The sequence below is a fragment of the Carassius auratus genome, linkage group LG45M (genome assembly GCF_003368295.1).
Source record: "Carassius auratus strain Wakin linkage group LG45M, ASM336829v1, whole genome shotgun sequence".
NCBI classification, from domain to species: Eukaryota; Metazoa; Chordata; class Actinopteri; order Cypriniformes; family Cyprinidae; genus Carassius; species Carassius auratus.
In genome coordinates, this window is record NC_039299.1 from 1,751,793 (window position 1) to 1,776,228 (window position 24,436).

General features: G+C 33.3%; 2 protein-coding genes across 5 annotated transcripts in view; one reads left to right on the forward strand and one right to left on the reverse strand.

The window, feature by feature from the left end:
* LOC113068564 (sodium/potassium/calcium exchanger 4-like) overlaps positions 1-23,007 on the forward strand; it is a 40,336-nt gene extending 17,329 nt beyond the window's left edge. The window contains exons 3-17 of one of the 2 annotated variants that reach the window (XM_026241331.1): positions 3,930-4,006; positions 8,542-8,616; positions 8,819-8,903; positions 8,971-9,074; positions 10,189-10,263; positions 10,594-10,619; positions 10,700-10,753; positions 11,139-11,287; positions 14,256-14,425; positions 15,166-15,307; positions 16,228-16,394; positions 16,477-16,591; positions 17,993-18,105; positions 18,218-18,283; positions 19,447-23,007. In XM_026241331.1, the coding sequence (XP_026097116.1) occupies positions 3,930-4,006; positions 8,542-8,616; positions 8,819-8,903; positions 8,971-9,074; positions 10,189-10,263; positions 10,594-10,619; positions 10,700-10,753; positions 11,139-11,287; positions 14,256-14,425; positions 15,166-15,307; positions 16,228-16,394; positions 16,477-16,591; positions 17,993-18,105; positions 18,218-18,283; positions 19,447-19,596 (1,568 nt within the window). In that variant the 3' untranslated portion in view covers positions 19,597-23,007. The remainder of the gene's footprint in view (positions 1-3,929; positions 4,007-8,541; positions 8,617-8,818; positions 8,904-8,970; positions 9,075-10,188; positions 10,264-10,593; positions 10,620-10,699; positions 10,754-11,138; positions 11,288-14,255; positions 14,426-15,165; positions 15,308-16,227; positions 16,395-16,476; positions 16,592-17,992; positions 18,106-18,217; positions 18,284-19,446) is intronic. The other variant, XM_026241333.1, reaches the window with a different exon arrangement.
* LOC113068554 (gephyrin-like) overlaps positions 1-24,436 on the reverse strand; it is a 1,122,288-nt gene that overhangs the window by 1,017,197 nt on the left and 80,655 nt on the right. The gene's annotated exons all lie outside the window — the stretch shown is intronic.

The window sequence follows — 24,436 nt, forward strand, 5'->3', positions numbered from 1 at the left end:
TACTGTTTTCAACATTGTTAATAATTAGAAATGTTTCTGCAGCAAATCAGCATATTAGAATGATTTCTGAAGATTGTGACACTTAAGACACTGAAAATTCAGCTGTGCATCACAGAAATAAATGACATTTTAAAATATATAAAAATAGGAAATGGCTATTTTTCAAAATATTACTGTTTTTACTGTATTTTTGATCAAATACTTGCATCCTTGGTTGTCGGAAGAGGCTCAGGAGTGATCAGAAGTAGTTTATATGCATTATATACTGCAGAAAGAGTAAGAATAATATTGTAAGATGCTATTTTAAGCACCTGTTCAGTACCATTTACATACTACTTGTAAGAAGTGTGGCAGTAAACAACCATTTCTCTTTTGTACCCCAACCAAACACAGCTAAACTGCTGCTTTTATTTGCTTGCTATAAATGGTAAATGTTGACAGGTTCTAGAGAACTTGGTGTCTTTTTTTTTTTTATTACGCAATGCCTTGTTATGTAAAGCTGTACTGTTTCTGTTCTATCATGTTTTCTAGCTGTGCATCTGTCTGGGTTTCACTGTGATTATTGTTACTCTAATTACGAGTTTAATCACATTAACATAATCACAGTATTCAGTTAACATGAGCTCTGGTTTAACAGCACTGCTTTAATCACATTATAAAGGCGCATGTAAATCGTCAGTGTGAAATCAGACAGATTGATCATGTCTGATGAAGCTCTAATCATTGCATCCCTTCGCCAGCCTTGTTCATGTTTTCAGACAAGAAATATTGATATGTTCCCTGCTAAACTAAGAGCACATGTGATGAGTGGCCGCTTAATGAATCCGCTGCCTGAAATGGAGCATAAAAGTCACCTTCACCTGTCCAGGAGTTTAATCTATATGCTGCTATTCTTAGAGCTGGCTGAGGAGAGACAGTGTTGACTCATGGTGAAGGACAGGCTGCTTTTGCATGTTCTGGCATTTCTAATGACGTCCTGCTGCACAGGGGTTATCTGAGGCCTTGTGGAAGTCAGCTGTGGTTGGAATAGCATGCTGTCATAGTACATTTTGAATTATGTATGGTGTGCACAGTAGGTGAATGTTCTGTATGGAATACTGGAATTACTGTACATGCAATATTTGCTAGAATGTGCTGAACACCATTAGAGCAAACAGTGAAAAATACTGTGTTCCATAATGGAATGGAATTTTGAATTCTCGAAATTGATTCTGAATAATTTATTTGATTTGGATGGGAACTTCGGATTGTGAATCATTTGAGTCAGTTCGGGAGTTCAGAGCGTGATTCATATGAGTCAGTTTGGGAGTTCGGAGCGGGTCGACGGATCATTCGAGTCAGTTCTGGAGTTCAAAGCGGATTCGCAAATAATTTGAGCCAGTTTGGAGTTCGCAGCGGGATCGCGGATCATTTGAATGAGTTCAAGAGTTCGGAGCGGGGTCGGGAATCATTGAGTCAGTTCGGGAGTTCGTAGCGAGTTCGCGAATCATTTGAGTCAGTTTGGGAGTTCGGAGCGGGGTCGGGAATCATTGAGTCAGTTCGGGAATTCCTAACGAGTTCGCGAATCATTTGAGTCAGTTTGGCAGTTCGGAGCGTGAATCATTTGAGTCAGTTCGGGAGTTCGGAGCGTGAATCATTTTAATCAGTTCGGGAGTTCGGAGCGGATTCGCGAATCATTTGAGTCACTGCGGCAGCTCGGAGCGGGATCGAGAATCATTTGAGTCAGTTTTGGGGATCGCGAATCATTTGAATCAGTTAGGGAGTTCGGAGTGGGTTCGCGAATCATTTGAGTCAGTTCGAGAGTTCAATGCATGAGCATTGGGTAAATGATAATTCACCCAAAAATTTAAATTCTGTCCTCATTTTTTTTTTTTTTTAAATATCTTCTTGGAACGATTTGTACAACTTGTATCTTAAAGGTGACTTGACTACACAGGGCACTGTAATTTTAAGTGTTGCTTTTACTTTTTTACTTTTACAGGTTGAATGTCAATGAAGGACCGCTTCATTTCCGTGTATGATGTGCACACCAATTTTCCATTTGTGTGGTATGGTGCAGATGGCATGAAGGGTTTTAAATACAATTTCTGCATGAAGGCCTTTAAATGACAAAAGTAGAGAGAAAGCACAGGTAAAAAAAATTTTTTTAATTCTAATGATTTCGTCAAACTTTTCACCAGACATTTTTGTTAACTTTAAGTAATACTTGTCTAAAAAGTTTTGCAGCTAATCTTTTAATGTATTAATGCTGGCGAACAAACAGGAACAGCATTCATTTACAATCGATTCTCTGGGGGAAACAAACGGACTAAAGGGAATAAAAACTTTTTTTAATGTATTAAAAAATTATTAACGTATAAGACACATTAATTAATGTTATAACAGTTATATACATCATACGATTATATTAATAGTTACTTACCCTCAGGGCCATATGGGGTTTGCGGGGACCCGGTGAAGGTTGTACCACTGGTTGAATTTGAATTTGAATTGTTTAATTTGTATGTTCATTCATTTTTATTTATTTGTGCTTTTTAAACAAAGTTTTAAAAAAATTTCAAATTTGGTCAAGTGTCCAGGTACAGAAACCAAATAATTAAATGTAAAATAGCACTGGATTGTCTTCAATGTAAAATGAAATATATACTATAAAACCAAAATGTATTCAGACCTTCAACATTTCTCACATTATTACAGTTTTATTTGCTATTGTTTCTAAAATGGATATTAAATATGACAAGAACTTAGAGTTAAACTGTGTCAGAACAAATTTGTCTTGATAATGCCATAACTTTGATAGGAATGCATTTTTATCAATTTCACTAGTAGTTCACTGTATGAAGATTATTTGGGTATAATATGTCACAGTTCACTTAATTTTGCTATAGCCTACTCACTTACATAAATGTATCATAGTGTCCTGTACCTACTAGTAAAATATATATATAAAAAATTATATCTGGTGTCTGAATAATTTAGGGTTTGACTGTGCATAAATTGTTGTTAAAACTACAAAGTAATTCAGTCAAGAGCAGTGAGTGATTTCCATTTTCATTATCTTGGATTAACATTACAGCAGATAGAAGCTAAATTAGGTCACTTTAAGAGACGATCAACGCAACTGTTTACTTTGACTTAAGAAATAACTGACAGTTTTTTCGAGCCTAATTTCCAAGGCGGGTATTTTGACATATTTTGTATGTATTTGTCGGCACAAGAGCAGAAAGAAGCAAATTCGATGTTCAAGTGTTTTGAGACGCCTCTCTCTGCGTGAGCCCTGAACTCCTGAACAGCGCGGTACTGAATTGGGCTCTTTCACATCTTTTTGTTTGTTCAAACTGCGATTGGCATTTGTTCGTTCAGGTGCAGGAGGGACTTCGAGGAGAACTTCTCAGAAGAGAGCTCGGTTCAGTGTCGTTGTCCGTGATACGCGGCTCTCTATTTCTCTCGTGCGCACAAAACACAGCGAGCGAGTAACCAGCTACTCTGTTTAGCTTTTCCGCATCTTGTGTTTGGATGCTTTAATGTTTAAATCGACAAGCGGTAAGGCTTAAAAACACGTGAAAAAGATAAGCTTTTGTGACGGCACGCAGCAGTGGTCCATCAAATGTCCTGAGCATCTTTTTAGGCTGGCCTCAGCCAATCGGTTGAGATCGTTGCAAATGATCGTTATAAATAAAAAAATGTATCAGAAGTGAGTTCATGTAGCCATTTACTTTTTTTCTGACCCCAATGACAGAGACTTCGTTTTGTTTTAAGCAAAAGCTAACTTAGTATTATTACTATTATTTTTAATTTTGCTTCTCAAGTAAATGTATCTTGATTTGAGAATAAATATTTCTAAAGGAATAGGAATTTTTAGCAGAATCCACTGTAAGTTGCGTTGGATAAAATGCATGACTGTAAATGTGTGTTTGTGTCTTTTACAGCCATTCGTGAATTTCCAGATGACATTTTCACCAATGATGAGAGGAAGAGCGGTGCTGTAATGCTACATATTATAGCGGTAAGAAAGTCCATTTATCTCTCTCTCTCTCTTTCCTTAGGTTAGCAAAGAACATTTAGAAAATTGCATCCTGCAAGTTTGTGGGAAATTTTATCTGGGTTATTTTTGCACAGAAGTTTTGTAAAGGTATAAAAGAGTGAATTTGGTCACCACAATGATGTGGATTCACTCCTGCTGCCTGCTGTGATTTAATAGCGTGCGTCTCTGCTGTTTTCAGTGTGGGTTAATCCACTGCTAATATGACAAGATTTAACTCCACCAGCCATGAGCAGCACAATTAAAATCTGCCTGTGGTTATGTAAAGCAGCCGCTCTAATGCTCTAATGTTTGCATCACGCACAGCTCAGGTCTGAATTATGCATTCACACAAACAATCATGATGTGTCCCGTGTGTGGGATTTCTGTCCTTTGGTGCCCCCTGTGGCTAGAAATGGAATGATGAACTATGATTTAAGCTGTTTGTTACTGTAAAGTTATTGCTCATGAAGTGGATTGATGCTTTTTATGATTAAACAGTCTGTAAAATGCCTAAGCAGAACCTACAAATCATCTGATAAATGCTAGTGAGTTTTATTGGCACATTTGATGTTTATATGTTGATTATTTTGGCTGTCTTAAAGCATGACACCACACGCAAAACCACATTTTTTTTCATGCAATGGGCATTTTTTAAATATGGGGTCATTTAGCTTCTATCACTTGTATTTCTTCAGATTATTTGAAAGAAAATATCCAAAATACACATCAAATTATCAGTTTGCATCTTTATTTCAGTTTATTATACATATTTTTCAATGCTGTTTTCTCAAAATGAGTCCACTTCAGCAGCAACATTCAGTTTTTTTGTCAGTCTATACTTTGAAGTTTGGCAATGTTTTATTTGTACTGCTAAAAATTATTTTCTTAGTACTTTTCTTAGTGTTTTCAAAACATTTTTGACTCGAGATACATTTACTTGGAAAGCAAAATGACTTAAGATATTAAGTCTTGTTTTCTGAAAAATGTATAAAAATTGTTTGTGTGTTTTTTTTGCTTAAAACAAGAAAAAATATCTGCTAATGGGGTTAGAACAATAAACTTAATCTTAATTTAGGATGGTGCGCAGCCCGTGGCTGTCCTGTAGGCAAGCACCAGTGTCTTGAACTTGATGCCAGTGCAGAGAGATGAGAAGCTGTTGCAAGATTCCTGCCTGAACTCAATGGTATTATCGTTGATGAGCCAAGTTGGATGGTAAACTGGTGCTGTACTGATGGGGTAGCTGCAAAGATGAGAAGCTCTGTCTTTGCCAGATTGAGCTGCAGGTGCAAGGTCACTTGGTTGAAATGAGAGGTAGATCTGCAGGTAATCAGTATCGCAAAGGTAGGAAAAACCACGTGCCTGAATCATGGGTCCCAGTGATGCAGTGTATATAGAGAAGAGGAGGGGTCCAAGAACTGATCCCTGAGGAACCTCACGGACCAGTTGATTTGATTTGGATACCTGTCCTCCTCAGGTTGCCCCGAAGGAAATACCTGTGAGGTAAGATATACCTCCAGTGGAGTCCAGTTCCGTTGATGCCCAGCGATGAGAGGATGGACAGAAGGATTTGATGATTAACAGTGTCGAATGGAGCAGATAGATCTAGCAGAAGATTTGGACTCCGCTCTGGCATTCTGTAGTGGTTCAATTTTAAGTTATTAAGCTTCTCAAATTAATGCATCTTGATTCAAGAATATTTCTATATTTGTAATGGAAAACAAGGCAAAAATACTAAGTAATTTATTTTGTATCGTGTCTTATTTACGCTTAACATTTTATTCATAAATATTTGGTGAAAAGGTTTTTATTTTATTAAGTTTTTTTTTCTGGCTATTGACTATTTTCTTATTTATGGAGTCATAAAAAGAGAGATACAAAATCCTCTCTGTAAAAATTTGAAATGAAACAAGAATTGTGAGTCATAAAGTCACAATTGTGAGATAAAATATCGCAATTCTGACTTCTTTCCTTGAAATTCAGATTTTTTTTCTCAGTATTTGAGATATATAAACTTGGAATTGCGAGTTAAATGTAAAATTTGAAGACTAAGTTCTCAGAATTGCAAATTTATATCAAAGTTCTGACTTTATTTCTCAGAATTGCGACTTTGTTTATATCTCGCAATTCTGAGAAAAAATGTCAAAATTGTGAGATAAAAAGTCTCAAATTCCTTTTTTATTTTTTATTCAGTGGCGGAAACTGGCTTCCATACTTTTCACTTTAACAATACTTTTCTTGCTTATGCTTTGTCAAAAATGATCTATTATTGTCAAATTTAAATCCTGATATTGAAGGAAAAAAAATCATATTACATTTATATTATTGTCATGGGTTATGTTCAGTATCAAGGCAAAGGAGACAGAAATTAAAATCCAAAACGCTCAGTTTAATAATGGACTCCAAACTCAGGCAGATAAGAAAGGGAAAACTCAACTTAATATAACGGTGGACGAACAATGAGTGACAGAAAGGGAGCAACTTAAATACAAAGACAGATCAGAATAATTAACTAAACACAGGTGATTCGAGGTAAACTAATGAGGTTAAACGAGATCAGGAACATAACCAAATAAGGGCACACAGGAACTAAAAAAAAAACAGAAGACAGGAAAAACACAGAAACAAGGTGTCTATAACAACTAAACGGGTGACAAAATGTATATATATATATATATATATATATATATATATATATATATATATATATATATATATATATATATATATATGTATATATATAAACGTTATATATTATATACATTTATTTTTGACAGTTATGTAGATTTTGTTGGAGATTTCAGTCTATTATTTATTTCCCATTTGTCAGTAATTGGAGGCCATCGCATATAGTATAGACATCTTAAAGGTCAATTATACATTATTTTTTACGGTAAATTTTTACAGAGAGGAATAAGGGTGGAAGAACGAAACTACAGCTGTTTTATGTGCAAATCACTCAAAAAACGTGAGGTATGTTATGTTATGCAATGTTATGATGCTGCCATCATCCTCATCACTGAAGGTCATCATAATGTTTGCTTGCATTTGCTTTGGTTTCAAATTGAGAATAAACAGGAGCATGTATTGGAATGGCGGCTCATTAAGCTAGATGAAGAAAGGCTTTGCAGTGAATGCAGTTGTGAATTCCAGTCAGGCCTGGAGAGAAAGGTGCATTATGCATGCAGAGGAGGAAACGGGTTCAGTGGAGGAGAGACAGCATTCTGGAGCTGACAGCCATGATAAACGGCAGGTGAATGCAACCAGCGGGCTTCTGGAAGCTTTCATTTCTCAGGGGTTTTAGAGGTTTGTCACATGTGCTTTTCCTGAAAGTATTTGTTTTAGGAGACCTGAATAGAGACACACTGGGTCAGTAGTTGATATAGTGTAAGGTCAGAAACATACTGTGAATGCATAGTTCATGCATTGTTTTAGGCTTGCAATCCTGTTGCACATCATTACATTTTTGGGGTTGGAAACAAACCTCAGTACGGGGGCGAAGAGTTTCCTTCAAATGTGTTATTTGTTATTTTTAAAGGGATTCATTACTAATAGGGTAGTTATTTGCTGTCATTAATTACTCTCCCTGAATGAAGTGGTTGTTTTTGATTTCTTTTGTTTTGTATTTTTGTGATTTTTGTTAAGCACAAGAGTAGCACAACGCAAATGTGTGCATTTAAAAATAAAAATGAAAAACAAAAACTAATAAAAATTACAAAAACACAACATTACTAAAACTTTAAACAAAATAAAAAACATAAAATATAAAATTTTTAAAATATAAAAATAAAATCTAATTAAAAATACTATTATAGTATATATCAGCGATACTAAAATAACAATTATATACACTTAATTTAAGTGTTTATATACTAAATAAATACTTAAATAAAATGTGTTATTTGTATACTTTTATAGTTTTTAATAATATTTTGAATTAGCTTTTATTTTTACATTTTATTTTAGATTTTAATGTTAGTTTTAGCAATTTTTTATGTTTTTAATTTAAATTCTTGGTTCTATTTATATTCAATTTATTTTGTTTCTCAGTTTTAGTTCTAGTCCTTTAGTTCTTAAACTTATTTCAGTTAGTTACCAAGGCAAAATATTAATTTTTTTTTTTTTTACATTACGCTAAAATGTTTCAACGTTTAAAGCTTTAACATTCAGTATTTCCGCATTTTTTAAGTTTGAGTTTTCCATGCAATTTTAATGTTATTATGCACATACTTGAGAAGAGTCTGTTTTGAGCATAAAACTACAGAGCTAAAAATGAATGTGAATCGTATAACTTTAATCATTGTGTCCAGGAGTATTTGATGAGAAATGTTTGAGTTCATAATGAAACCTCTGACTCTCGATTGCAGACTATGGTATATTAGCAACTCTGAGCTCAGTTCACATTCAAGCAGCAAGAGATTAAATTAAAAATCTCCATGTGCATCTCCATGTGGTATTTAGGAGAAATAAGTAAGATATTAATGAGTTGGAATTGACAGTGTTCTCTCGTCTTCTTACAGGCTCTCTACATGTTCCTCGCTCTGGCAATCGTGTGTGATGACTACTTTGTGATGTCTCTTGAGAAAATCTGTGAGGTAGGATTGTTTAAAGTGAATTCCCAGTTGATCCGAGTAATACCGCGGTACAATGAGAGCAGCAGCAGAATCTGCGCTGTTCTTCCTCTGACCCACTTTGAGGCTTTCAGAAGCTCATAAAACATACTGCTCCAGATTTGGGCGGTGTTGGTGCCAAAGGCTTTGTTGGATGTGAATCGTCTGCGGTTATTGTGTTGTGCAGAAGCTGAATCTGAGCGAGGATGTGGCTGGCGCCACGTTCATGGCGGCGGGGAGCTCAGCGCCCGAACTCTTCGCTTCTGTTATAGGTAAAATCACATAATCATTGTTCCTGGTGTTTTGTGCAGCGCTCTTGCTTACTGAGTCTGTTTTCAGGTGTCTTCATCACTCACGGTGATGTTGGAGTTGGAACAATCGTCGGTTCTGCCGTCTTCAATATTCTCTGCATCATTGGAGTTTGTGGGATCTTTGCTGGACAGGTGTGTTTGCGCATCTTCTCCAAACAGCATGGACAGTTCACTCAAAAATTACAATTTACTGTTAATTTACTCACTCTCAGGCTATCACAGATGTAAGGGACAGTAAAGCAGTTTTTAGCAGAAACCTTGTGCAAAAAAAACCCATATCAGTTCACACAAATTGAATACACATGGATCCTTACGATATATAGATTCTTATGAAGAGAAACAATCAGTCTGTGCAAGAAACCGAACATTAATTCCAACATTATAACCTGTAATTCAGAGCCTCAAGCAAACAGTCCGGAGTGATTTCCAGTTCACAATTCAATCATGAACTAGTTGAATCGGTTTACCAAATCAGACTGGACCATCTGAAACAGTTCGTGGCTCAAGCATCACAGATCTACAAGTTTCTCACAGTCGCTGCTCAAAAACATATTCCACATATATTGCTGCATTGCATAATTACATAAATGAACTGCTTCATTAAACAAGTTAATTGAAACAAACTGTCCAAAAGTAATCAGACTTAACAGTATTGTATTGATGCATCTATAGAATTTTTTTTTAGATAATGGTGCATTTAAGAAGCCAGCGCCAAAACTCTGATAAGAAGAATCTGGAATGAGACATCAAGAACTTAAATTCCAAAGAAGCTCAAAAAACTTTGAGAAAAAAGGTTCTTTACTGGCATTGATCATTCCATGAAGAGTTTTTAACAACTGTGGAAACTTTCCAATCCATAAAATGTTCTTTATAGTGGAAAAAGATGATTAACATTTTTTTTTCAAGAAATGTTTGCTGAAAGGTTCTTTGTTGAACCACAATGGTTCTTCTACGCTTAAGTGCTTTTTGATAAGATGTGGCTCTTTTCTGAACGTGCTTCAAAGCTATTGAAGAATCTGGATTTTTAGAAAGTAAATATTTAAGAAAATATGTGATCAATGCATTTGCCAAAATGTGCAGCATGGAAAAACGAATCGCACTTAACTTGCCCTTCCATTTCCAATGTGATTTTTTTGTTTGTTAAATATTAATAACAGTTTTCAAGTTTTCTTTGTTTGTAAATCATAGGTGGTACAGTGTGCATTATGGGTATGTGTTTAACAGTAGTCTGTGTTGATGTGTGCAGGTGGTCGTACTCACCTGGTGGCCAGTTTTCCGTGATTCTTTCTTCTACATATTGTCTGTAATTGCTCTAATTGTGGTGAGTCTCAAATAAAACGTATAAACATTGCAACAGCATCCTGTAATGAAGAGATGTTGAAAAACGAATAATTAATAAAATCATAAAAATGTTAAATAATAATGAAGTAATAATAAAGATAAATACACATTTGTTTTATCATGTGACCATTAACTGAGGGTTTATTTAAAAAAAAAAACTTTGGGAATAATATGGGATACATATATAGATTTTATTTTTATTTTTATGTGAATATTAACATTTCTTTAGCTTAACTTTTCTTCTCTACTGGAACTAGAGTGTAACTGCACTGGTTATCTCTTTGTTTGTCTTCTTGTCACCTGACATCAGTTCATCTACGATGAAAAGATTGTGTGGTGAGCCTCTTTTAGTTTTTCACTCTTGTCTGATTTCTGTAATCCTCCGTCTGACGTCTGGTTTTGATCGTGTGTTTCAGGTGGGAAAGTCTGGTTCTGGTGGTCATGTATGCTGTATACATCCTTATCATGAAGTGAGTGTATATATACACACGCTTGCTAAATAGAATAAAGTTCAAAATATTGTGATTTTTGTTCAGAAGTACACATTAAGTTGATCAAAAGTGACAGAAAATACATTTATGATGTTGCAAAAAAATTATAATTTCAGATGCATGCTGTTCTTTTGAAGTTTCAATTCATCTGTGCATCCTGAAAAATACAATGCATCACAGTTTACACTAGAATATGAAGATTTTATAATATATTCAAATAGAAAAGTGTTATTTGAAATTGTAATAATATTTCACAATATTACTGTCTTTACTGTGATTTTGATCAAATCAATGCAGCTTGATGAGCAGAAGAGACTAATTTGTCTGGAAGAAAATTGTGATTCTGTTTTTTTTTTTGTATTAGATTTAATGCAAGCCTGCAGAAGTTCTTCTCAAGGCGGAGCGACAAGAATGTTGCTAATGGAAATGCAGCGTCTGGCAGTGAACTGGAGGACGGTAAAGAGCTTTTAGACTGTAACTGGGACGATCCGTCCATACCGCTGTTGGGTCCAGGTAAGACTAAACAGACAGGCTTTCAAACAAATCATGCTCCATAATTCAACACTCATGTCAACCTCAGTACAAACCATGAGATACAAGCAGTGTTTAAAGTGGGCCGGTACGCACCTGTAGTACTCAGTACCGGCACTTCCAAATATAGCTCTTGAGCGTACCGCCACCTCTCCGTGCGCCCAGAACGTGCTTTTAGCGTACCTGTATGCTCATTTGGACATCTGCTTTAATAGAAGTTTTAATCCTTTGCCTTCACTGCCGCTTTTCAGAATGCCCTTCACAATGCACGCTTCCTAATTCTTCCTAGTTCGGAGTATGGAGCGTGAATCATTTGAACCAGTTCGGGAGTTCGGAGCGGGTTCACGAATCATTTGAGTCAGTTTGGGGATCGCGAATCATTTGAATCAGTTCGGGAGTTCGGAGTGGATTCGCGAATCATTTGAGTCAATTTGGGGATCGCGAATCATTTGAATCAGTTCGGGAGTTCGGAGCGGGTTCACGAATCATTTGAGTCAATTTGGGGATCGCGAATCATTTGAACCAGTTCGGGAGTTCGGAGTGGATTCGCGAATCATTTGAGTCAATTTGGGGATCGCGAATCATTTGAATCAGTTCGGGAATTCGGAGCGGGTTCGCGAATCATTTGAGTCAGATCGGGAGTTCGGAGTGGGTTCGCGAATCATTAGAGTCAATTTGGGGATCGCAAATCATTTGAATCAGTTAGGGAGTTCGGAGCGGCTTCGCGAATCATTTGAGTCAGTTTGGAAGTTTGAATGCAGTAGCTCTTTCTAAGGGTATTTAAAAAAAATCCTTTTGCACATTTAATTTACGTTCAGTAGTTCTTTCTAGCTCAAGCAAATCCACAAACTAATAAAAGGGTTTATTATTAAGGTCACCTGTTGACTGCTGTATATAAAAGCCCTTCAATATAGTTGTTGTTACCTCAGGGGATGAGGGGAGTCATCAAAACAAAACAAAACAAAACATAAAATATATATATATTTTTGGGCTATAATGGAGTACCGGCACCTCTTTTGGGCCACTTAAAGCACTGGATTCAAGTTTACTTGAAATCTAATGTGTTTCAAATATAAAATATTGTATAGTATGTTTTAAATACAGCCAGTTATGCTCCAAAGTTATGCTCTTTTTCTAGGGTGTCTTTATGTATATGTCTATAATGTGAGAATTATAATTCATGCATACTGTGACTAAAATTATGTTTTCAGTTACTAAATTACATTATTTTGTAGATATATTACACAAAATTATTATTATTATTATTATATAATTAATAAGCTCATGGAAAAATGAATAAGGACAAGTTTACAACAAGGTTTATTAGTTAATGTTAATTAATGCATTTACTAATATTAACTAACAATTCATTCATTTTTTTTAACTGTTCAGTGTTAGTCCATGTTAGTTCAGGTCCATTCATTTTAATGATGAATTAGTAAATGTTGAAATTAATATGAACTGAGATTAATAAATGCTAGTATATTTTACTTTCAGTTCATGTTAACTAATGTTCACTAATGGAACCATATTGATAAGAGTTATCAACAAATATAACAGATTTTTTTATTATTATATACAGGGGTGCACATAATTTTTGGTCCTCACACTGCATAAATGCAACTATAAAACATGAATTAATAATAGTTATAATATTATGACACTTTATTTATTTAGTTTTTTAAATTAAATAATAGTAAATAAACTAAATATTAGTGAGTGATAATATTATTAAAAATAAAAAAGCAGTCCTAGTATTAAATACAAATGCATTTATTTTATATTAAATAACTTAAAAATAAAATACAAATATTTACTACTACTTTGTTGGTTTGCCTCTTTACAAAGAATTGCTTTATGTACTCCCCAATTTAAAGACGATTTGGAAAAAAAGCGTCTAAAAATAAATAAATAAAAGCGTTTTCATCATATTCAAACTTAAAATCAGCAGGCTTTTATTTTGGCGGGTTACCGGCAAGTAAGTATACGCGCTTCCGGATTTAGCGCTGCTGCTGATTAATGAGCGTCAGTGTACATAAAAAATAGTTACTTGAATAATGTATTAAATTACTGAATGCATATATATATATATATATATATATATATATATATATATATATATATATATATAACATCCCAAATATATATATATATAACATCCCAAATAAAATGATATATTATAGAATATCTACATATAATATACAGTATAATGAAGAAGCTCATAATAAACTAATAAAATCCTTATCACAAAGAGGAAATAATATTTAAAAAATGTGGCATATTCTCGTACATTAAGTCCTTTTCATAGGCATTTTTACCAGTAAGATTCTTATTCTAAAAAAAAAAAACTGATAATTTTTAATTTGACCTTTTTTCTCAAGGTTAGTTCAGGTATTTAAATAGCTACTAAGACCTCCAGAAAATGTCAATGTATAAAAGCAGCATGGAAACAAAGAAGGCATTTCTTCGAGTTTGGTGCGTTTGTTTTAAACTAAAGATATATTTCTTGGAAGTCTTGGTCTTATTTTTTGCACATGCTCTGAACAGCATGACTTGGGTTTTGTCCAATTATGTTTTATCTTTGTGAGAGAAATTCGGTGTTAAAGCAGATCCAGTGTGTGTTTTCCAGCTCTTGAGATCTCAGCACTTTTGCTTCTCGCTGTGATTGAGAGGTACAATCACTGCCTCCTCCATCACTTCTGTCTCTTTCCTCATTCCTCATCTGCCTGTTTCTGGCCTTCACGTTTAACTCTGCCTGCCTGTTTAGTCTTACTAAACCTTTCTGTGTTTACCGCACGCTCTTTCTCTGATGCTTCTCTGAAAATATAGCTAATAATTTGAGATGGAGTAAATGTCTCATGTAAGTGCTTAAAAACATGTTGTTTTTGAATAGCAAGACAGAAATCTTGTTGTGTGTTGTTTTATGGATATGTATTTTGTCTTTCTGAAGTCAAGTCCAGTAAGGTTTACAGTCGAGGTTCAGTGGTAATGGTTGATGAAATCATCAACGCTAGTCCTCCACACTACCGTTTCCCTGAAGCCGGGCTCCGTGTGATGGTCACAAACCACTTCGGACCCAAGACTCGTCTGCGCATGGCCAGCCGTCTCATTATAACGGAGGTACACTCTGATACAGCTAAATAATAATAATACAGAAAAAAAATTAAAACGAGTTTTCTGTGTGAATATATTGTAAACTGTAATGTATTTCTGTGATGCACAGCTGTATTTTCAGCATCATTACTCTTCTCTTCAGTGTCACATGATCTTCAGAAATCATCCTGATATGATGATTTGCTGTTCAAAAAATATTTCTGATTATTATACATTTTAAAAACTGCTTAAAATTTTCCTGGAACCATGACAAGGTTTTTTTAAATTGATTTATTATTTTATTTATTTATTTATTTATTTTATTTTATTTGAGTTATTATATTTGAATATATATATATATATATATATATATATATATATATATATATATATATATATATATCATAAATGTCTTTACTGTCACTTTTAATTAACTTAATGCATCTTTAAAATATTAAAATATAAATAATTATTTTTTAATCTTACTGAGCCCAAACTTTTGAACGATACTTCAAATTAAAATTAATAAATAATTTAATAAGACTGTTGAATAAAATTTTCATCAAAATAAACATTTATTTTTCAAATTGTACATTATTATGTTGTAATGCCTAAATTATTATTATTATTTTTTTTTTTCATTTTATTTATTTTCTTTTTTTTTGACAAAGTAGTGCAGAACAATGTATATCAGCAATTTATCATCAGCTCATCAGCCAGACTTTTAATGTTGATGCATTTGTAGAGCAGTGTTTGGTTGTGTGTAGCGTCAGAGGTTGGTGCAGTCGGCTAACGGTGTGGAGACTGCTGTGGTGGACGGCAAGCCAGACATCGAGAATGGAAACGTCCCAGAAGACAAAACCGCTGAAGAGAAAGAGAGTGAGCTCACCTCGCCATTCACAATACCAGGTGAGGAACCTTATAAAGTCATTAGTCTTTTAAAAACTGCTTGTAATCTCCTTATGCTATATCTGAATCAAATCTTGAATTCAGTCTTTTTGCCAACCTGTTTTCTTACAATTAGCACAGGTTTTAGATCTCTTTTTGGATGATTTGTGGATAATTTATTTGCCAATTTACACTCAAAAACTAAGATCACTTAGTCTTATTATTAATCACTCCCAAAAAGAGATGCAAAAGCTGTGATAATTAAAAAGAAAACGATTGAATTCAATACTTGGTAATAATATCGCACAAAGAGAGATTTTCAAGCTTTTTTTGTAAGCAGGTTTTGTAACAAGTACAAAATGTTATGCTGTATTATCACCATATCTTGGATGCGTTTATTTATTTATTTTTTAGACTTGTTTTCTTTAACTTAGCACAGGTTTTTTATTTATTTTTGGAAGCGATTGATCTGAACGCATGAAGTTTTGAGTGAAATAAGCATAATTTGTGTATAATTTCTTCATTTTTTTTACTCAAAAACTGAGATGAGTGAGGCCTTCAATCAAAAGATTGCATCCTATATTTGGCAACAATATTACATACAGTAATGAGAGATTTACAAGCATTTGCTTTATGGCCAATTTGCATGCAATTTTCTTGTTTAAAAAAAAAAACAACTATAATCTAAATGGGCCATGAGAAATCTTGATCGATGCATGACTAATTAAAATACTAAATAAAAGGCCTCAAATTAGAAGGACAATCTGCATGTTTCTATCAGTTCTTTAATAGTTAGATCTTTATTAGAAAGGCTGAGGTCAGGGATTCTGGGCTTAAAATAAAGTTGGTGACCACTGGTCTAATATGATAACATTAACTAGCATCAGAATGACTGGAACACAAGAGAAGGAACAGAAAATGAGTGCTTTTGTGTGTTTCAGCCGGCTGTGTGAACAGAACTAAATGGCTGATCTCTTGGCCGCTGTTATTGATCCTGTTCTTCACCATCCCAAACTGTGCCAAGTCTCGCTGGGAGAAATACTTCATGCTCTCGTTCATCCTCTCCACCGTCTGGATCGCCGTCTTTTCCTACTTCATGGTGTGGATGGTACGTGCGACACGGCTCTCTCTCTCTCTCTCTCTCCGGTTTGTCGGTCTTGTTTTTATGACAGCTTTACTCTGTCCTCTAGGTGACGATCGTCGGATACACGCTTGGCATTCCCGATGTCATCATGGGCATCACGTTTCTGGCGGCGGGCACAAGCGTCCCAGACTGCATCGCCAGCCTGATCGTGGCTCGTCAAGGTTCTGATCAATAAAACTGTAGCAGAATGAATTTAACATGAAACACGGACTGTTTTACTTGCACGTATCTGATCTAAGCAGAACAGAACAGATAATGTAATCACTATCAATCACTTCAGACATGGACTGCATCTCAATGCTGGAGAATCCAAGATTAGCAACTTTCAGCCAAAGAAAAATATTGAGGATCATATTACACTTAAGTCCAAATATGTGTATCTAAAAGATTAAGGTTTTACATTTACATGTTTTAAGATCAGTCAGTGCAAGTTTCTTTTAGTTGAAACGGCTCAGATTTACATTTTAGTCTGGGACTGGGTTTAAGCCTGGTCTGTGAAACTGGGGGTAAGTGTGTAATTTCTGGCACCAACTGGTATTTTTATAATTGTTGTTTTTGAGCCGATGATTGATTTATTTTATTTTTTTATTCTGAGAGCAATATTTTGAAAGGGATGACATAATGATTAGCAGCTGCATTTGACTAAATATTTTTTGTTTGTTTGTTAAATTAGTATTATCATTATTGTTATTTGTCTAAATCTTTTATTTTGTTTTATAAAATGACCCAATATCCCTATAAAACCTGGACACTAATTTAATTTAATTTAATTTAATTTAATTTAATTTAATTTAATTTAATTTAATTTAATTTAATTTAATTTAATTATTCATTTGATAAAATAATGTTTTGTTGCTGTTGTTGTTATTATTATATTTTTATTTGACTAAATATTTAATTATTTGTTAAATTAATATTATCATTGTTGTTATTTGTCTAAATCTTTTATTTTGTTTTATAAAATGACCCAATATCCCTATAAAACCTGGACACTAATTTAATTTAATTTAATTTAATTTAATTTAATTTTATTTTATTTTATTTTATTTTATTTTATTTATTCATTTGATAAAATAATGTTTTGTTGTTGTTGTTGTTGTTATAATTATATTTTTATTTGTCTAAATATTTAATTATTTTATCAATTAAAACAACAACGGTTGTTGTTGTTATTGTTAATAATAATCTAATTGATTTATTTTAATATAAATAATATTATTTTCATTTTATTTTGGTAAAAAGTACTTCTTGTGGCTACTTTTTGTTGTGGCTATCTTTATTGAAAAAAATATATATATTTTTTTCTTTTTGTCACATCTTTATTTTGCATTCCTTAAGTTGCTTATTACTTTTTTTTTCACTTTCACTTTCAGTGTTTCACCACTGATAAATTTAATAAGTAACTTTTTCAGTTTTTTTTCCTTTATACAATGCTGCTGCTATGCAAGTTAAGATTATATCATCACACTTGAGAGACTTCATGAGAAGTGTCCTCTGAATCTCAATCTGCAAGATGAGTCTGCGTTGCTTGTCCGGTCTGAAAGCTTATCTGGTTTCTGCAGGACTGGGAGACATGGCCGTGTCCAACACCATCGGCAGTAACGTCTTTGACATTCTGGTGGGGCTCGGCGTTCCCTGGGCGCTGCAGACCATGGCAGTCAACTATGGATCAGTTGTAAGCACATCCAGCAGCTCCTTCTGTTTGAACAGAGATCAAGCTGAAACCAGCAGCTTCTACTGTTTTTAGTGTAATGGTGTAATCATCACTGTCTCCTCCCTCCGTCCAGGTGATGATAAGCAGTCGGGGACTGGTTTACTCCGTGGTGCTGCTGCTGGGATCTGTCGCGCTCACCGTGAGTAAATCCTGACACCATTCGTGACTCAATCAGACTCAGACGCAAGCTGTAGACTTCCTCTGTCAATTCTGCTGAAAACATTAAGAAATGATTCACTTTTGTGTGTCAGGTGTGCAGATTTGGAGGAATGTCCTGTTAATTCTGGTATCACAGTTATGATCATTAAAATTAATACTTATCCCTTACTAGAGTTTTGGAGCATTGCGTAAGTGTGGAGAAATTTAAACGTTTATTAAAAAAATGTATAAACATAAATATATCAAACTAATAATAATACAAAAATCAGATGAATTGAAATGAAATAAATTATATATATATTTTTTTTTTTCAGAATATATTTTGACATTCAAATTGTCAATTCTTTTAACATAAATCACATAATAAAAAATCTGCTAATAAAAACTGTTAACTAAAACTATAATATTATATATTATAAATGTTATTAAATCAAATTAATTTCTAATCATACAACATAGAGATTATTATTTTATGTGCTGAATGTATTATTTAATCTATATTGTTTTAAACAAATCAAAAAAATAAAACATAAGTTAATAAAAATTTATCAATTTAAACTAATATTCAGTGTAGCACTTGATAATATAATGACAATAAAATAAAATGTTATTACAAAGTGATTGACAAATGCTTAAAATGTGTCTGAATATTTTAATAATCAAATGGTTGAGTCTTTTAAAACAAATAATAATAATAATAATTTATAAAAACATAAATTGAAATGTTTACATTTTTATTTTAATGTTAATATGAAATGATTGACTGTTGCTTAAACTAAATATTGCATTTTTTGGTTTTCATTTGCTGAGAATGTTTTGATAAATTGTTGATTTTTTACAAATAAATTAAAAAATAAATTAATAAAAAATATATAATAGTTTAACACTTGATAATATACAACTATTATTTATATAAGGAGTTATTTATAATCTTTTTATGAAGTGACTGACAATTGCTTTGTAGTTTTAGTTTTAATCAGTGAAATGTTTTGTGTAGTTGTCTGTCTAGACATTTCATAATTGAGAGCCCAATTCTTTTAATAATTTAAAGACATAATAATGTATCGATTTGTGAAATGAGTACTGCATTGCACACATTGACTCCTGTGTGAAATCAATCAAAGGATGTTTCTTGACCTGCAGATTATTGGGATTCATCTGAACGGCTGGAAGCTGGACTTTAAGCTGGGCGTCTATGTGCTGGTTCTGTACGTCATCTTCCTCTGCTTCTCCATCATGATCGAATATAACGTCTTCACCTTCGTCAACCTGCCCATGTGTCAGGAAGACTAAAATCTTCACATGGGCCGCTCCGTATCCCAGAATGCACCACCCTGATGTCAGAACCACCATCACCTCAGACTGGAGCGATGTTAGTCTTCATGAGGACTAACGCTTAATTCAAGCTCCTTTCATTCGACTCATTTCACTGTGGATGGAAAAATGGATACGATCTTCCACTTAAGCTCATTTTGATGACCTCTGACCCCAGATTTTGACTCAGAAAGAGGAACTTGTCCTTGGCAGCTCTTCTCTTCCAGTTTAATATTGTAAAATGCATGTCAAATAGGAAGTCTATGGACGCCTGGATAAGCATTCATCCTTTTCTACATGCTTACACTGATCTATTTCTATTTCATGAACTCTATTGCTCACACAACTGTGAATTCTTTTGCATAATACTAGTTTTTTTTTTTTTTTTTTTTGCTTAAAAGGAAGCAAAATATTTAGAAATGCAAGAGAAATTAACATTTTTTTTTTCATTATTATTGTGTCCTAATTGGGTCAATTGCCCATGCAAATCAGTGCGGTCTCATTGGTCTAAAAAAATCTGCATATTAATCATCAACAGCGTTGCAGCTGGCTGTGATTATGTTGCAGCACTGACTCTTTCATTGCAGACAGACTGATTACTTGTCATTGGAAGCATGTCGTGCCGGATTAGGACAGATGCATGGTTATTCTGCATACAAGATTTTTTTAATCAGTATTTTTGGTCTTGTTTTTTTCAGTAGAAATATCTAAACATCCTTTAAACAAGATAACTTTACTTGAAAACACAAATGCATTGAGTAGAAGATTGCAGAGAAAATATCTTCAATTAAGTTCATTTGAATTATTCTTACATCATTCACAAATTGTTTTGAGCATAAACCCAAGTATTTGGTTAGATTTATGCTTAAAGGTTTTAAAATGCATATTTAGAAAAGCAAGAAGAATGAAAGGATTATGTGCTATCTATTTTTATCCTAATAACAGTTCACAAAAAAAAATCAGTTATACCAATGAAGTTTAGGATTTTTGAGTTATTAAGAGTTTTCGAAGTCTGTATCTTTAAAAATTAAGTAGATTTTTTTTTCAAACTTAACTAAATTTTGTTAGATTTACTTTTTTTTTTTTTTAAAGGAAGAAAATATTTAATGCAAGAGCAATTAAAGAATTGTTTAAATCATTGATTGCTATAGTAAACCGAGTAAAAATATAGGTTTAATAGTTCAAGTTCAAATATTTGAATTGTAAGAAATTGCAAGAAAAAATCGAATTAATTCAAATTTACATGAATGATATTTAGATATTTGGAAAAAACAGACATAAATACTGATAATGAATCATTTTGTTTTGCATATAAATTGTGAACTTGTATATTTTTTATTCAGATTACGCAGTGTTCTTGTTTTATGATTTTAGGAGGTTTTGTCATCGCCTCTTTGAGAGCTCTGTGAATATAAACTTGCCTACAAAGAGATTTAATAATTGTATTTATTAATAGATGAGCGTCTGTGATGTGGTTTCTGGTGGTTTCGGGCTGGTCTTGTGCTCTTGAGAGGCACATGAAGCCATTCTTTCATTGTGAAATGTAGAAATTAGCACTTTAAAGCAAGTGAGTGGTTGGTTCTCAGTCAGAAGTGCTTCCCTGTGTCAGACGTGTGGGTTTGTGTGTAGATGTTATTGTGTGTGTATTTGTGCGTATCAGGGGAAGACCTTCAGACAGTCCCTCACATGAACAATCCATGCACTGCAAAAAAAATTGTTCTCTTATTTAGTATTTTTGTCTTATTTTTCAGTCCAAATATGTACAATTTCTTGAATCAAGATTGTCTTGTTTACTGAAAAATATATCAAAATTAAACGAGTTTTTGCGTAAAACAAGAAAAAATATATCTGAAAAATACAATTAATTAAAAGGTAAAACAAGATTATTTTTCTCCATTGGCAGTAATTTTTTCCTTTTTAGATTCTTGTTTAATTAATTAACTTTTTTTTTTTTTCAGAAAACAAAACTTAAAAGGCCTATCATACTGTAAGTCTTTTTCATCTTGTTTTATTAAAAGGAAAAAAAATTATTTTTATTTTTATTTTCAAAATAAAAAGAAACAAATTTAAAGCAAAAACGCAAAAAGTCTTGTTTTCAGAAATTAAGTTTAAGTTTTTCTTGATTTGAGCAAAAAAAAAAACTTTCCTTTTAATAAAAACTAATTAGCCTCTCAAGTCGTTTTCTGACTAATTAAGTGCTTTTACTTAAAACGAGAAAACATTTGAAAAAGAAAGTCAGAAAACAAGATTTGAGATGCAAAATGACAGGATAATCTATTAAGTCTTATTTTATTAAAAATATGTATCAAAATGAAGTGAGGTTTTGCTTAAAACAACTAAAATATCTATCAGTGGGGTCAGAAAACAAGATTTCTGCTCTGATATTTCTGTTTTAAGCAAGATCTCACTCTCAGGTAAATGTATCTTGATTTAACAATGTATTTGTACTGGAAAACAAGACAACAACACAGAGGAAGCTCATTATTTTTTTGCAGTGCGAGCACAGCCACCATCAGCACGCGACTGCAGTGCATTATGGGATTTTCCACCGAGGTGATCTTGCGTTTCCGACCCGGCAGCTACAGAACCAAACCTCTGTGGAGACGTTTTCCCGTCATGCGGATCGAAGCGTGACAAAAACAGTGTGGGCATCCGCAGCAGAGAACGGGGTTTATGCAATATAAGAGCTGTGCACAGCATACGGACTTCATTATTTATGAATGTTGGGAGTGAAATAGCAATAGGATGTGGACTTGTAGTGGACACTATGCAGGGAGGAAGTGGCTTTGCTCTCCAGTGCATTAACTTCCTCCTTACAGGGCACTTCAAGACTCAGACACAGACTAATGAGTAACCTTGGACTTCTGAGCGGAAGACTAGTTACAATAAGAAGAGATGGAAACTATGAAGGTGTTTATTTATTCAGCACGTCTTGCGCATCCTGCAATCTCGACTTCATCCAGAGACAGTTACTGTAGTTCCTCTGCACCTTTCTTACAGACACTTCATGCATTTCTGCCTAATACAGGAACATTTCAAACACAAAACCAAGCATAGATTAATATTCTCTAGTGCCATTTTAATAAAAAATGGGGTTAAATCTCACAAAAACATGTCCATGTAGCTTATATTTCACCCCAAATCAAAAGCTGAGGTTATATTTTGCATATGATGTCTCTTTTTGGGAGATTGTTCATTGTGACACCAATTTGATGAAAATTAAGCACAATTTTATTTTTTATTTTTTGGGGGGTTTAATTTGTTTTATGATTATTTGAAGCCTATTTCTGTTATGGAATATATAATTGTGACTTTTTATCTAAATATTTTGACTTTTCTCATTAAATTTGTGTTTAAATCTCACAATTCTAGCTTTTTTCCCCTCTGAATTCTGACAAATCACAATCACGGTATATATTTTTTTCTGTTTTGAAAAAAAAGATAATTGCAACTTTTTATCTCAAAATTCTTTTTTTTTAAAATCATAATTCTGACTTTTACTCCTCACAATTCTAAATTCACTTCTCGCAGTTATTATTACTATTATTATTTTTTATATGATGAAAAAAAAGTGTTTTGCAACTTTTTATCTGATCATTCTGGCACAGTTGTGAATTTATATCTCATAATTCAAACTTTTGTCTTTTTTTTGGAGAACTGTGAAAAAAGCCATAATCGTGAGTTATAAACTACGAATCAAGAGAAAAAAAGTCTGAAATGTGTCATTAAAAGTTCTTAATCCTGTTGTGGAAACAAGCTGCAACTGTAATTCCCTTAAAGTCATTATTTATTGTGCATTATATATACTGTATATAGTTATTGTTGGATTACAATAATGAGCATAATTAGTTTGTTGCATTACATAATGAGAATTTATGGGAAATGTATAATTGTCACAAAAATGAAGTTCCGGTGCGAAAACTCTTAATAGACTTTATGCAAGATATAATATCTTCATGAACTTACTTGGGGTGAATTTTGACCTGGACATTTTCTAGACAGGTTTTGAAAGATTTACCCTGCAGATGCACGTTGATAATGCAGACTTTTACAGCTGTAGAAGTAATCGGTTCTTTAGATAAAGATCATTTGTACATGCAGTACGTTTAAGATGCTTTGACCATGACTGATGTAACATCAGTTGAAACGGTGGCCTCTTCATCTGAGACTTGATTTGAGGTTTTTTCTTGTATATTAAGGCACACACTTTCTCTGTCTACCAACACAATTATCGCATATCTGTTTATGAAGCCACTTTTTGAACAAGTATAATTGAGATGGCATAAATGTTGTACCTCTACATTTTGTGGATTGTGTGGGAACTTACAAAATAAGCACACACACACACACACAGACACACACATTCAATAAGTGTATGAACTGCGACCCCATGCACTGTGAGATCAACGTGATGTGGGATTCATGTCAACAATAATAATAATAATAAATGTAAGATGATCAAAATATGTCTATATTTCCTGTAAAGTTATTTACTATGATCCATAACTGAAAACATCTGTAACACATATATGAATGTATTGTCATGCTTTAATGGACATATCCAACAAATGCATTTTACTGTAAAGCAATAACATGATAAAAAAAAAATATATAAATATATATGTGAAAAGAATGATTCCTGTACATATATGAATCTTTGAGAAAGGAATGATTAAAATATGTCACAAATTAAATGATGCCATTTATACCTGTTTCATAGTTTTTGTGGCCTGTGCTGTGTTTTAAATGAGCTGTATGTGTGTGTGTGTGTGTGTGTAGATGTGTTTGTTTCTTCATCAGATTTGGATAAATGTACATC